Raw genomic sequence first — 12,205 nt, 5'->3', positions numbered from 1 at the left:
TACCTCTGAAGGTTTTAAGTGATGATAGCACCTTTCATGTTTTCCTTTTTCCTTTTTGTTAGACTTTACTGGAGAAGCACAAGGAGTTCACTGAAAAGCTAGAGGAAGTGTGTGATAACCTCACTCTGACTGAAAACCGACTGATTGGTCATCAGCAGCAGGCTGATAATGCCGAGAGCGTCACTGATCTTCAACAGTACCAGCATGACCACCAGGTTTGATGTTGTTTCATTTGTTTCACATCAGAAATGAAATAATTAAAATCTCACAGATCAGTCTGAAAGTAAGTTATTGTTACGATCAAGGCTCTGCAGAAAGACGTGCTGACGAATGCCAGCGCTTTAAATGAAGTGATCATCAGCACTAAGAAGTTTCTGGAGGAAAACCGCAGCAAGCTGACACCTGACAAGATTGCGAAAATCGAGAGAAAGTTGGAGGAGGCCAAAAGCAAAGCCGAGCTTATGAACGAGCGAGCGGAGGAGTCCCGGAAGGATTTAGAAAAAGTTGTAACGACAGCCATAAAACAGGAAAGCGAAAAGGTTCAGGTTCCTTCCACGTCTGCTGTCTGAAATAAAAATAAAAAAAATCTGAATTTATAGCACAGGAAATCAACATCACTAATGTGTGGTCTGTTTAAGCAGGCAGCAGCTGTTGAACGGCTTGAAGAGAGTAAAAGCAAAATTGAAGGTCTTCTGGACTGGATATCCAACATCGGGAATGAAAACATGAGGAGTCTGAATCAGACGGACCATATAAGTAAAGAGAACGGGAACTTGCCAGAGGAGACCTCGGCCAAAGGACTGATAGAGGATGATGATGCCAATGGAAATGCTTTGCAGACTTCTGAAAAGGATTTTGGCAGCGACTCCAAAGAGGAGAACGCTGCATCCCTGGACCTTGATAAACAGTACGACCGGGTCAAGGTACAGCTTGTTTATTCCAAAAATGTTACGCTTGTAATACTTCCCAGTCTACTTCATGTTGTATACAGACTTTAGACGTTTTAGATCGAATATTAAGTGCATAGCCAGGTCTTTACCTCACTTTTTATAAAATGGACAACTTTCAAGAAGTAATGAATTGCAGTCGTAGATGAAATCACAGTGAGTCCTAAAATGGTTATATTACAAACTGTTCATACAAAGTATCAAATAAAAGGACAAAGCTTAGAAAAAGACTATAAAAGACTTGCAGTGTTTTGCACATTTTATTGGGATTGTACATAATGTTTTACTGACAAATATAAAAATTGTGGCGGCATTAATATTCAGCCCTGTTTACTTGAATACCCGAAAATAAAATCCAGTGCAACCAGTTGCACTAGGAAGTTACCAAGTTGGTAGAATGGGGACAATGTTAAGATGACAAAATGTATAAGAAGTGACGCTTAAAGTTTGTAACATGGAGTTAGATTTTCTTTATTAATTGAGACCAACATTGAGTGAGAGATGGTAGATCTGGAAAACTGACTGTGTTCTGTGCAAGAGACTTGCAGCTGTAATTGTAACAAAAGAAAACTCTACAAATTGTTGATTTGAAGGTACTCCCTGCCTTTAAGGCAAGAAGCTGAATATGAATGGATGAATTATCGCTGTGATAATACTTCTGTTTTCCACAGGCCCACCATCAGGAAATTCTGTCCCAGCAACAGGATCTGATCATGGCCACACGGTCCGCTCAGGCCTTGCTCGACAAACAAGCTAATATGTTGTCTCCTGAGGAGAAGGAGAGGCTGCAGAGAAACATCCAAGACCTGAAGGAGCGCTACGAGGCCTCACTGACTCAGGCTGAACAGCAGATGAAGCAGGTGCAGTCAGTCCAGGAGGAGGTGAAGAAGTTCAAGGATGACTGTGAAGAGTTTGAAGACTGGTTGAAGCAGGCAGAAGGAGAGATCGAATCTCTGGGAGCTCCTGCAGGTTCCCTTAACATCCTGAGTGATAAACTTCAGAAGCAGAACATTTTCTCAGAGGATGTCATTTCGCACAAGGGAGACCTTCGCTTCATCACGATGTCAGGACAGAAGGTGTTGGACGTGGCTAAAGCCTGCGGATTGTCTGATGTTACTTTTAAGAACACTTTGCTACACGTGGACACTTCAGGGACCTGCACGGCTGTCAAGGATAAACTGGATTCAGCAGCCAGTCGGTACAAAACGCTGCATTCACAGGTATTTCGTTTTCATGTTGTTGGTTGCAGTTGCTTAAAACTGCCACTGGGTGGTAGCAGTTCTTTATAATGCTTTTTAGTGGTCAATGACTATTTCTCATTTGATTATATGTTCTAGTTTCATGTGATCCTTTGTAGTCAATTTTTGGATGTATCCACCTCATTTTAGTGCAACCTGCTTGGCAACAACCTCAGGGAAGTGGTTGACAAGTACAAAAAGTACGATGATTCAAGTACGGGTCTTCTTAAGTGGCTCAACAACTCAGAGGAAGAGGCGAGAAAGCAGCAGTCAGAAGCCATCGCAGCTGACCCACAAACACTGCAGAAACAGCTGGAGGAGACCAAGGCAAGGATTTAACGATTTAACTCTCTTTTCAAGTTCAATTTTTTTTTCTAAAAGACTTTTAGCTTTTTCATTCTTTAAAAATGTTATTAACACTCTTAATTTTTGTGTTTTTTTTTTTGTTTTTTTTTAGTTTGGCCTAAGTTTACTTTATCCAGAGCTTCAAGTTGCCTGTATTTATAATTTTCATCAAAGCAAAATGCATTTCTAGTATAAATCCAGTTCTGAGTAGATTTTTATTTAGAAATAACATGTTCATCTGAAAGCATTAACTGGGTTTTAAAGTCACTGCAGAATAGCTCTGTCTTACCTTATACAGTGTTTCCACCATCTAAAATACAACAGAGCTATTTCTGGCTCAGTGCGTTCACACACATAAATAGTTTTCACTCTGGTTATTTGTAGCTTGGATACTCTTGCAAAAAGGAAACAAGAACAGACTGACAAAGCTATCTGTGTGAAAGCTTTTCACTGCAGTCGACTTTAACATTTCTCTACAGGGAGATGGTGAATTATTGCATAGATATGCTGTGATAAGAGGCGGCTGTAAGCCAAGGAATGAGCTTAGGACTTGGAGATTGAAATATTAGCCATCTCAAAAATACTGGAAGCCTTAACGTTTTCATGTCAAAGCAGAAAGGTTATTTTAATTCATATGCCTAGAATGAGCTGTTATTTTTTAATGCCAAGTGTATCCTTATTGAAACATATCTGTCAGAGATGCAGATATGTTTACAGAAAACATATGTTATGTTGATAAATTAATACATTGACATCAAATAGATCTTAATCTATGGAATCAATTATGACAAAAATTTTTTTCTAAGTCTATGTGATGGGGAAGATTGAGAAAAACAATTTTTATGGCTATTATTTGTTCTATAAGGCTTTAAAGGATTAAACCTTTTCAATCAGTTGTTTTCTTTTCCCATTGCACAAGTAAAAATATAAATGTGAGGTTGAGAATTGAGTTTTTCCTGATTTGTCCTCTACTAATCCGCAGGCTTTACAGGGTCAGATGATGGGGCACCAGACGGCCGTTGACATGTTACATAAAACAGCCGAGTCATTAGTGACATCAGAAGGAAACCTCCTGAGCAACCCGGATGAGATACAGGAGACAGTCGGTAAGCATAGGCAGATTTGTCTGCATGGAAACCCAATCTTTTGTCTGTTGAAGCCAAGAGGGAGAAAGTTAATTTTCATGTTTCAGGCTGCATATAGTACAAAAAAAAAACAACAAAAAACATTACACTAACAGCTACAACAACAAATGATGGAGCACAAACAAATCACCAACAAATTGGTGGCAATGACGTTTTACGTCAACAAGATTAGCAACTGAGGACTAAAGCCGAGGAAGAGAGGAATTTATTAGGTCAGTTTGAAGCACAACAAACGAGCTGCCTTGTCTCCATTTTGCAGAAGACATTGTGGAGCGCTATGACAACCTTTCCAAGTCTGTGAGTGACCGAAACGAGAAACTTCAAATCACCCTGACCCGATCTATGAGTGTGCAGGATGGCTTGGATGAGATGATTGGGTGGATGGAGGGAGTGGAGGCAAGTGTGAAGGACGAAGACAAAATACCTTTGGATTCTACGTCTCTCGGGGACATGCTCAGTAGAGAAGCAGTAAGTTTTTTTTACCACCTACTCATTGATAGCTTTCACATCACAGCTGTCTGCAGTCCCTTTAACTATAAAATAAACTTGTATCAGGCAATAGAGCAGGACATAGCGAGCCGCCAGAGCAGCATCTCAGCCATCAAAGCCAAAGTCAAGAAGTTTGTGGAGACGGCCGATCCCTCCACTGCTGAGCTCCTGCAGTCAAAGATGGACGCTCTCTCCCAGCGCTTCTCTGATGCATGTGACAGGCACAAGCAGAAAGTTTCCCAACTGGAGCAGCTGAAAGAAAAAGTGGAAGAGTTTGAAAAAGTCACCGATAAGGTCCAGCAGTTTGTCACGAGGCGGTCACAAGAACTGGATGAAACAGACGGACCTGGAAAAACCTTTGGTGAACTGTCTCAGCAAATGCAGGTGTGCATAATGTTTGTTTAGTGTAACATTTTCAGTGTTATTTTTTTTTTTTTTTCACATGAAACTTAAACTTTACGTTTGTATTTCCCTGTAGAGCACTAAGGCGGAGATGGCTGAATATGCCAGTGATATGGAGAAGCTGCAGACTCTGTGCAGAGAGTTGTGTGAAATAAGCCCGGATGGAAGCAAAGCTCAACTTCAGAGCAAGATTGAAAATGTCTCAAATATTTTTAGCACCTTCAAGAACACAGTGAACGAAAAGTAAGTGCAATAAAAGAACACTTTGCAGCTCGTCAGTGCTCAGATCACTTTACGCTACGCTCTGACTGACTTTCCTTGACTATTGCAGGGAAGAAGAGCTATCGTCCTGTCAGGACCAGCTGGGAGAGTTCAGGTCTGCGGTCTGCATGCTCACCAAATGGCTGGAAGAAACCAATGACAAAGTGCCTGCCACTCAGCCAAGTAGCAGTGAGAAAAAACTGGAGAAAGACCTGCAGATAGTCAATGTAAGTCTGATGTAAATTAATATCACATAGTAGAAACTATTTTATTCCTTCAGCACTTGTATTCATCTAAGTGTGCCTAAAATGTAGGAACAGAAGTCGCAGATTACAAGGTACATCACATCTGTTACAGAAAAAATGTTTTTAACAGATATTAGCCTCGTCCTCCCTAACCTCCCTTCAGCCCCAGCTTGCTTTCTCTGCCAGTTAATGACAGATGAACAGTGAGTGTTTACACAGAGACGACCAAGGAGTAAAACACTGTTATCTAGCTGAGAGGCTGTTTTCAGCACACTTCATCACAAAATGCATCATACAAAACACTGCTTGGAGAGTTCCAGCGTATACATTTAGTATACCTTCAGTCATCATGGTTTGATTTTTAAATGTTTTGAATTATAAATTGTTTTCATTAGGAGCTGCTTGATGAATGGAAAACCAAAGACTCTGCAGTCAAAGACCTGAATAGTAAAGGGTCGGCGCTGTGCAGCCTGATCACTTCGCTCACGTCCCCTGCCAGGACAAAGACCCCCAACAAGTCCGGTAAGGGTTTCCATCCATCTCGCATATTCTGAATTATTTAGAAGGCGAGGAGGCATGGTGTTTGGGATGACTTGTGTTGTTTTGTAAGACTAACTGTGCAAGAACTTATATCAACAAACCTGGCAGTCAGTGCTCTGCTTTTCATCTCTTGTCTTTTGTCTTTGCATCAGCTCTAACTAATGGTGGTGGTCCAGCAGGCCATACCTACCTAACCCATAAAGGTAACCAAGAGCGGACGCTAGTGTGGAGAAAACTCTGTTTGTGGTGAACTGTGATATTTCTGTGTTGAAGTGCAGTGGCTTTAGACTGTGTTACGGGATTCTCACCAGATGCTAACTTTGAATAAAAATGAGTTTGTTTCATTGAACATCAACATTCTAATACAGAATAGATGCTTTTCTGTTTTATTCAAAGCAGAACAGCAAACTTGTTTTCCTACTTCTTAGTGCTATTATAATGCTGTCCTTACATTTATTCAAGGTTATTTGGATTTCAGTCAGTAGAGTTAAACAGAAACCTGCTGCATAGAGGTTTTTAGTGCTTTTGATTCCAATTTTTTCCCAAATATTTTGCTGTTCTGCTTTCCAATGCTGCAGCACAAACATAATAAACTCATCTTAACTCATTTATTAGTCTGGAGGACTGGTGACAGTTCCAATCATCCGGATTAGTCTTTCTTGTAGGCAATAAGGAATATAGCTGCATTCTTCATCCAGCTCTCCAGCCATCCTTAGCAACAGGCGGGGGAGGGGCATTATCAAACTCTAAATTGTAGGAACAGTCTAATAGATCATCTTGGGTTGCAGCAATAACCCAAAATATATATATTTTTTACTGTAACAAAAACTGCTGTAACAAATTCAGGCTTATGACTATTTTTAGTTGCATCAAAACTCAACAGGCACCGAGTTTGTTCACACACATATTTTTCAGTGAGACCCTTATAAGTTTATTTGGTCTCACTTTGATATGTCTAATGTTATATGTAGTCCCTGCTCTAATTAAGGATTAACTTATTGATAGACTGTCATAGATAGAACTGCTGAGGGGAGATTAAAAGGTTTATTTATGATATCTTCAGAACTGATGGGAATCCAGCAGAACATGTCGTTCGTCAGTGAGGGATACACAAACCTTGGAGAAACACTGAAAAGCCGTGTGGAGCAGCTAAGTAGTGCGCTACAGGAGGTGAAAGAGGCCCAGAAGGGGACAGAGGAGATGATGACATGGCTGAAGGACATGAAAAAGACGACATCATCCTGGAACACTGCAGCATCTGAGAAGGATTCTGTGGGGACGCAGCTCGAACAACAGAAGGTAAAGATGTTTTTCAGCTCATCAAGCAAAGCATTCATGTTGACTTTGCCAATGTTCTTTTGTTTTGTTTATTTTACTTTGAAAAGAAGTGGTGTTCGTGGAAACATTTTATAAATTATTTAACTCTCACAGACATTTGAAGATGCCATGAAACAGAAGCAAGAGCAGCTCCAGAAACTAAGAGAGAGGCTTCAGGGTCTGATCTCAGCTAATCCACGCTCTCCCGAAGCAGAAAAATGGAAGAAGATGCTTGCAGAAATAGGTATGTGTAAATAGCATTTATTTATGTCACTGACACGCTTACAGGTATGTTAGGCCTTATGTTACACTGTCAGCTTATTGTCTAAAAACTGCAGTGTGTGTTAACATAATGGGGTATGATCTCAGTTTGTGCTCTAAATAAACAAAAATAACACATTTCTGGTGCCAAGATGTGCACAATAGGAGTTCAACAAAGTGGCAGAGGTCAGAAAGATGTGTTTGTGCTTACTAATACAGAGTGCCATTGTTTTTCTTGGCTTCTTCCGTAGATGCTGCATGGACGGAAATCAGTGGCTCGGTGGAAGAGAGGAAGCAGAACCTGGAAGAGTCCAACAAGAATCTAGAAATCTTCCAGACCACAGAGCTGCAGCTCAGCCAGTGGCTCTCAGAGAAGGAGCTGATGATGGGTGTTCTTGGACCTCTCTCTATTGACCCCAACATGCTTAAAATGCAGAAGCAACAAGTGCAGGTTTGCAAAAACGGCAACAAAAAAAAGAAAAAGAAAAATTGACTGTAGTAGGAATGAGCAGCTCAACAATTTAAAAAAAAAAAAAATCTGTGTTCTCCAGATTCTGCAGAATGAGTTCAAGAGCCGTAAAGCTCAACACGAGCGACTCGAAGAAGCAGCCTCTGCCATCCTCAGCTCAGCAGGCAACCAGGATCCCTCAAGTGGGAAACTGGTGGGGGAAAAACTTGCCTCCATCTCCCAAAAATGGCAGGGCCTCACTGGACAGCTGGACCAGCGGGACAGCCTCATCGACCAAGCGGTGGTGAAGACGGGGCAGTTTCAGGAGCTGCTGAGGAGCCTCAGCAACACGACCACTCAGCTGGAGAATCAGCTGACCAATCATCACAGCAGCAGCACCCAGCCGGACGCCGTGAAGAAGCAGCTGGAAGACGTCCAAAACATCTCGGCTCAGCTGAGGGAGGAGAGGAGGAAGCTGAAACAAGCTGAGGCCATCAATGCGGAGCTCTCAGCGTTGGTGACTGAAGACTATCTCAAAGCTGACCTGGTTAGGCAACTGGAGAGCGTCAACAAGCCATTTAAACAGCTGGAGGACAAAGCAGGTTGGTGTTTCAACTTTATCGCAGAATGCTTTTTTTTTTTTTTTTTGTAGAGATGCACCAGAAAAAATTGCCTTAATGACTCGATTTGACTATTTTTATATGAACTGGCTCTTACCAGTAAGAGGCCAACTGAAATCTCAAAAACACAATCTTTTTCCATCTAAAGAACGTATCACACCAAAGAGAAAACACAACACTAACCACATCAACACTCAGCATTGAAGGTGTTAGTGCGGGAGAAAACTCAAAGCAGCCTCATTTCATTAAACAGCACTGGTAAACGCGCCACATCAAAGCCCTAACAAAACTCATTCATGTGTAAGTTGTCACTGAGTGGAAATAAATCAATGTAAGCTATTTTCCTATTTGGTGAATTTTTCTGGCTAGATTAAATACAAAATATGTAAGAGAGCTATATCTTCTAGAGAGAAAGTTCATTCATACTGCTGGAGTGAAAGTGGGTATTTAGCAGAAAACAGTTTTATCTTTTCCAACTTGTACTTCTTTTTTGTCAAGGAACAAGCAGCTAACCTTGTAGTGCGTTTTAAATAGCTCAAATTTAAATTAAGTAATTTTGTCTTTGTTTTAAAATGTTAATGCAAAGTTTGTTTATGCACTTGTGTCTAACACATATTATGGATCCCTGTTCATGGTGGGATTGGTAGAAGTATTGTTTTTTTACGAAACCCGTTACTCGTAGATCGAGAGATATTGCAATTGGCTAAAATTAATATCAAGCCGTCAGAGCTTTTTTTTTTTTTTTAAAGTGGAGATTCCATAATCTGCCACCAAACTCTGACTGGTGCATCCCTGTGTTTGCTTTAAAATATCAAAAAAGGTGTTTTAGAATTCTTATGTGTTTTTGTTTTGCAGCTAAACGGATTGAGCAGCTGAACTCGACCTTTGCAAGCTCTCAGCAGTTCCATCAAACCTCCAAAGACTTCCAATCTTGGCTGGCCGAGAAGCTCCAGGACCAGTATGCGTCTCTGCCCATCTCTGCCAAAGTGGACGTCCTGCAACAAGCTTTGGAGGAGCACACGAAGCACCAGACGTCTCTCAGGGAACACGAAGAAGCTTACAATGCGATCAGAGGAAAAGGGGAGACGTTGCTGCAGAGTACTGATGGGGCGGAAAAGGTGGCGCTACAAGGACAGCTGACTACTTTATCTTCCAACTGGGAGGAAGTGAAGAAGAGCTCCGCAGAGCAGGCTGACAAACTGAAATCCGCCCTGCTGAGATCTCAGAAGTTTCAGGAGAGTGCAGAGAAGCTGAGTTCCTGGATTCAGGACTGTGCAGCCAGTGAGGGTCGTATCACGCTCACTGTTGACCCCGCTGCCATCGAGGGCTCCATTTCTCAGGTAAAAGCTCTCCAGAAGGATGTTGACAAGCACAGAGGATTGGTGGAGCAGCTCAACACAAGTGCCGAAAGCCTTCTGGAGGTTGCCAACACAGACACTGAAGCTATAACAGAGGAGAAAGACAGTATTGGTGCAAGACTAGACAAACTGGTGGAAGAACTCCAGGTCAAAAAGGAACACTTGGAGAAAATCTCGCACACTGTTAAAGAATTTAATGATGCCTACAAAGAGGCACAAAGTCAACTCGAAGGAGCTAAGAATCAGGTTGATTCATTTGAATCAAAAGGGGTTCAGGCACACAGTAACAAAAGCCTTACAAACTTGAAAGCCCAACATAAGAGCTTAGAGGCAGTGCAGAACCAAGTGGAGCACATGAAGACCTTGGCAAAGGACCTTGTAGTAGATGTCCCTGATGCTGAAGGAGTGACTGATCTCCTGCTCCAGACCGATAGCCTAGAAAAGGACTACAGCAATCTTAACACAAAACTGGAGGAAGCATGCCAAGAGCTGGAGAGTAAGCTGCAGGGCATTGGACAGTTCCAAAACAGCATTCGTGAGATGTTTACCCGTTTCACTGAACTGGACGACGAGCTCGACAACATGTCTCCAGTGGATTTAGACCTGGCCACCCTTAAAGAGCAACAGCAGAGCATTCAGAATTTCACAGCGAAGCTGCGGGAGCTGATGGCCAACACATCAAACGCTGGGGACAGTTGTAAGAAAATGCTGAATGAGTCTGACTCTTCGCCGGACCTGTTGGGCCTGAAGCGGGACCTGGACGCTTTGAGCAAACAGTGCAGCAAACTCATGGACCGATCCAAGGCGAGAGAAGTCCAGGTGCAAAGTACTCTTGCCAAGCTGGAGGAACTGTATGATAAAGTGCATCACGTGGGAGATAAACTGCTCAGAGCTGTGGCCAGGGAGGCTTCCCAGGAGGCGGTCAGCCTGGAGACAGACGTGATCAACCAACAGCTGGATGCTGTAAAGGTGCGTTCTTACAAACCAAATTAAAATTTTTGCATTTGCATTTTTTTGGATTTTTATGATAGTTTAGTTTAGTTAAACTGCTGTGTGCCATGGTTTGGTGCTCCAGCTCTTTGAAATCCATAATGTTTGAAACTTTAATGTGCATTCATTCTACTTTTAGTGCAATCTATGTATGTCGTGAATGCGTACTGTTTTATTTTCAGCTAGACCGCAATAACGTTTGTTGCACTCTTTTATATTTACACATTATGTCATGAAGCGGTGTGGTTATAGTGAGGATTGCACGCTGAGACCCAGGTAGATGAAAAAATAATAAATTTAATGAAAATAAATCCAGCAGAACAGCACGAAGGAACAACTGGAGACACGAGGAAACAGGCAAAGGTTTGACAATGTTAGACAAGGACCCGACGAAGAACACAGACACAGGTGGGTTTAAATACACAGGGAGGGTAATCAGGTAAGTAGACACACCTGGGGGACAATCAACGGGGAGGACAGGACAGAAGCACAGAAAATGTCAAAAATAAACACTCAAACACACGGATCATAACACATTATGTTTTTATGACTAAAGCTCTAGAGGTTAGAGTCCTTGTCACATGGCGTTTTGACTAAAGTCTTAAAAACCTAGAGGCTGGAGTCCTTGTCAAACGGTGTTTTTGACTAAATTCCCAGAGGATTTGAGTCCCAGTTAAACAAGGTTTAACTGAAGTCCTAAAAGGGGCGCGGGTTTTAATGTTTTTATCTTTTTTAATCATTTGTTTTCAAAATCTCTTTCTCTTTCTCACTGTTTATTACATTCTGTTTTTATTTTAATTATGTAAAGCACTTTGAAATGCCTTGCTGCTGAAATGTGCTATACAAATAAGATTTGATTAATTGATTTATAGATATTTCAATCCAACTGCTTTTGAATAGAAAACCAGTCTAATATATGTGGAATTTTTAAGAGAAACTTCCCTTTTCTGTACACAAAGTCTTTCTTAAAATCAACATGACTTCTTTAGATATTGGGATGTATTTTTTCCATTATCGTACTTTGGTTTTATTGAAAATATACTTTTGCACCATTTTCTTCAATGTTCCGGTTCATTGCAGAATAGCTGTTTCAGGACATCTCACCCAGTGGATCAATTACAATTTTCTTTGGTCTGTGTCAAGAGAAAATATACTTTTGTTTTTTTACATTGGTCATCCACCCTAGAATTGGTATGAAGTCAGCTTTGCACGTTTTTTATTAGAATTTTAGAGGCCTTAGGTTTTCCTAAGTACTTTTTCTGCATACATAGCAGTCCTCTGGGGACTACTGCTGTGTTCAGTCAGGACAGCTGGCTCTCACAAAAGCACTGGGGTCTATGTGCAGTCATAAGGGCAAATGGGACAGTCCGTCACAGCCAGGTAGTTCTCAGCAGGGCGTCACTTTACACAGTAATATAGCTAAGCCTGTGTCCCAACCTCTGAACATTTACATAGTTATTTTCTGACTAGTTATAATAACAGATATCTGGATTCTGTATCAGTAACTGATGGGTTGATATTTTGAAGGATCTGAAATGGAATGAATGCTTGTGATTTGTGGGAAAATCTCGGTGAACACCAAGTTTGATCACTAAATAT

At 41.3% G+C, this 12,205-nt stretch overlaps 1 protein-coding gene across 18 annotated transcripts in view; it reads left to right on the top strand.

Annotated features, from left to right (window-relative positions):
- The window catches only part of dst (dystonin), a 115,539-nt gene that overhangs the window by 67,176 nt on the left and 36,158 nt on the right, over nucleotides 1–12,205 (top strand). For 17 of the 18 annotated variants that reach the window (XM_015060484.1, XM_015060469.1, XM_015060443.1 and 14 more), the window contains 17 exons: nucleotides 63–215; nucleotides 306–539; nucleotides 642–923; nucleotides 1,619–2,167; nucleotides 2,336–2,512; nucleotides 3,513–3,636; nucleotides 3,935–4,143; nucleotides 4,231–4,548; nucleotides 4,643–4,809; nucleotides 4,898–5,054; nucleotides 5,468–5,594; nucleotides 5,765–5,815; nucleotides 6,676–6,911; nucleotides 7,044–7,173; nucleotides 7,442–7,641; nucleotides 7,742–8,240; nucleotides 9,114–10,585. In XM_015060484.1, coding sequence (XP_014915970.1) covers nucleotides 63–215; nucleotides 306–539; nucleotides 642–923; nucleotides 1,619–2,167; nucleotides 2,336–2,512; nucleotides 3,513–3,636; nucleotides 3,935–4,143; nucleotides 4,231–4,548; nucleotides 4,643–4,809; nucleotides 4,898–5,054; nucleotides 5,468–5,594; nucleotides 5,765–5,815; nucleotides 6,676–6,911; nucleotides 7,044–7,173; nucleotides 7,442–7,641; nucleotides 7,742–8,240; nucleotides 9,114–10,585 — 5,085 coding nt within the window. The remainder of the gene's footprint in view (nucleotides 1–62; nucleotides 216–305; nucleotides 540–641; nucleotides 924–1,618; nucleotides 2,168–2,335; nucleotides 2,513–3,512; nucleotides 3,637–3,934; nucleotides 4,144–4,230; nucleotides 4,549–4,642; nucleotides 4,810–4,897; nucleotides 5,055–5,467; nucleotides 5,595–5,764; nucleotides 5,816–6,675; nucleotides 6,912–7,043; nucleotides 7,174–7,441; nucleotides 7,642–7,741; nucleotides 8,241–9,113; nucleotides 10,586–12,205) is intronic. The other variant, XM_015060460.1, reaches the window with a different exon arrangement.

The sequence above is a fragment of the Poecilia latipinna genome, unplaced genomic scaffold (assembly GCF_001443285.1).
Source record: "Poecilia latipinna isolate Pla-1442-1.1 unplaced genomic scaffold, P_latipinna-1.0 Scaffold67, whole genome shotgun sequence".
NCBI classification, from domain to species: Eukaryota; Metazoa; Chordata; class Actinopteri; order Cyprinodontiformes; family Poeciliidae; genus Poecilia; species Poecilia latipinna.
Note: the sequence above shows the minus strand (reverse complement) of the source record. Positions and strands in the feature narration are given on the sequence as shown.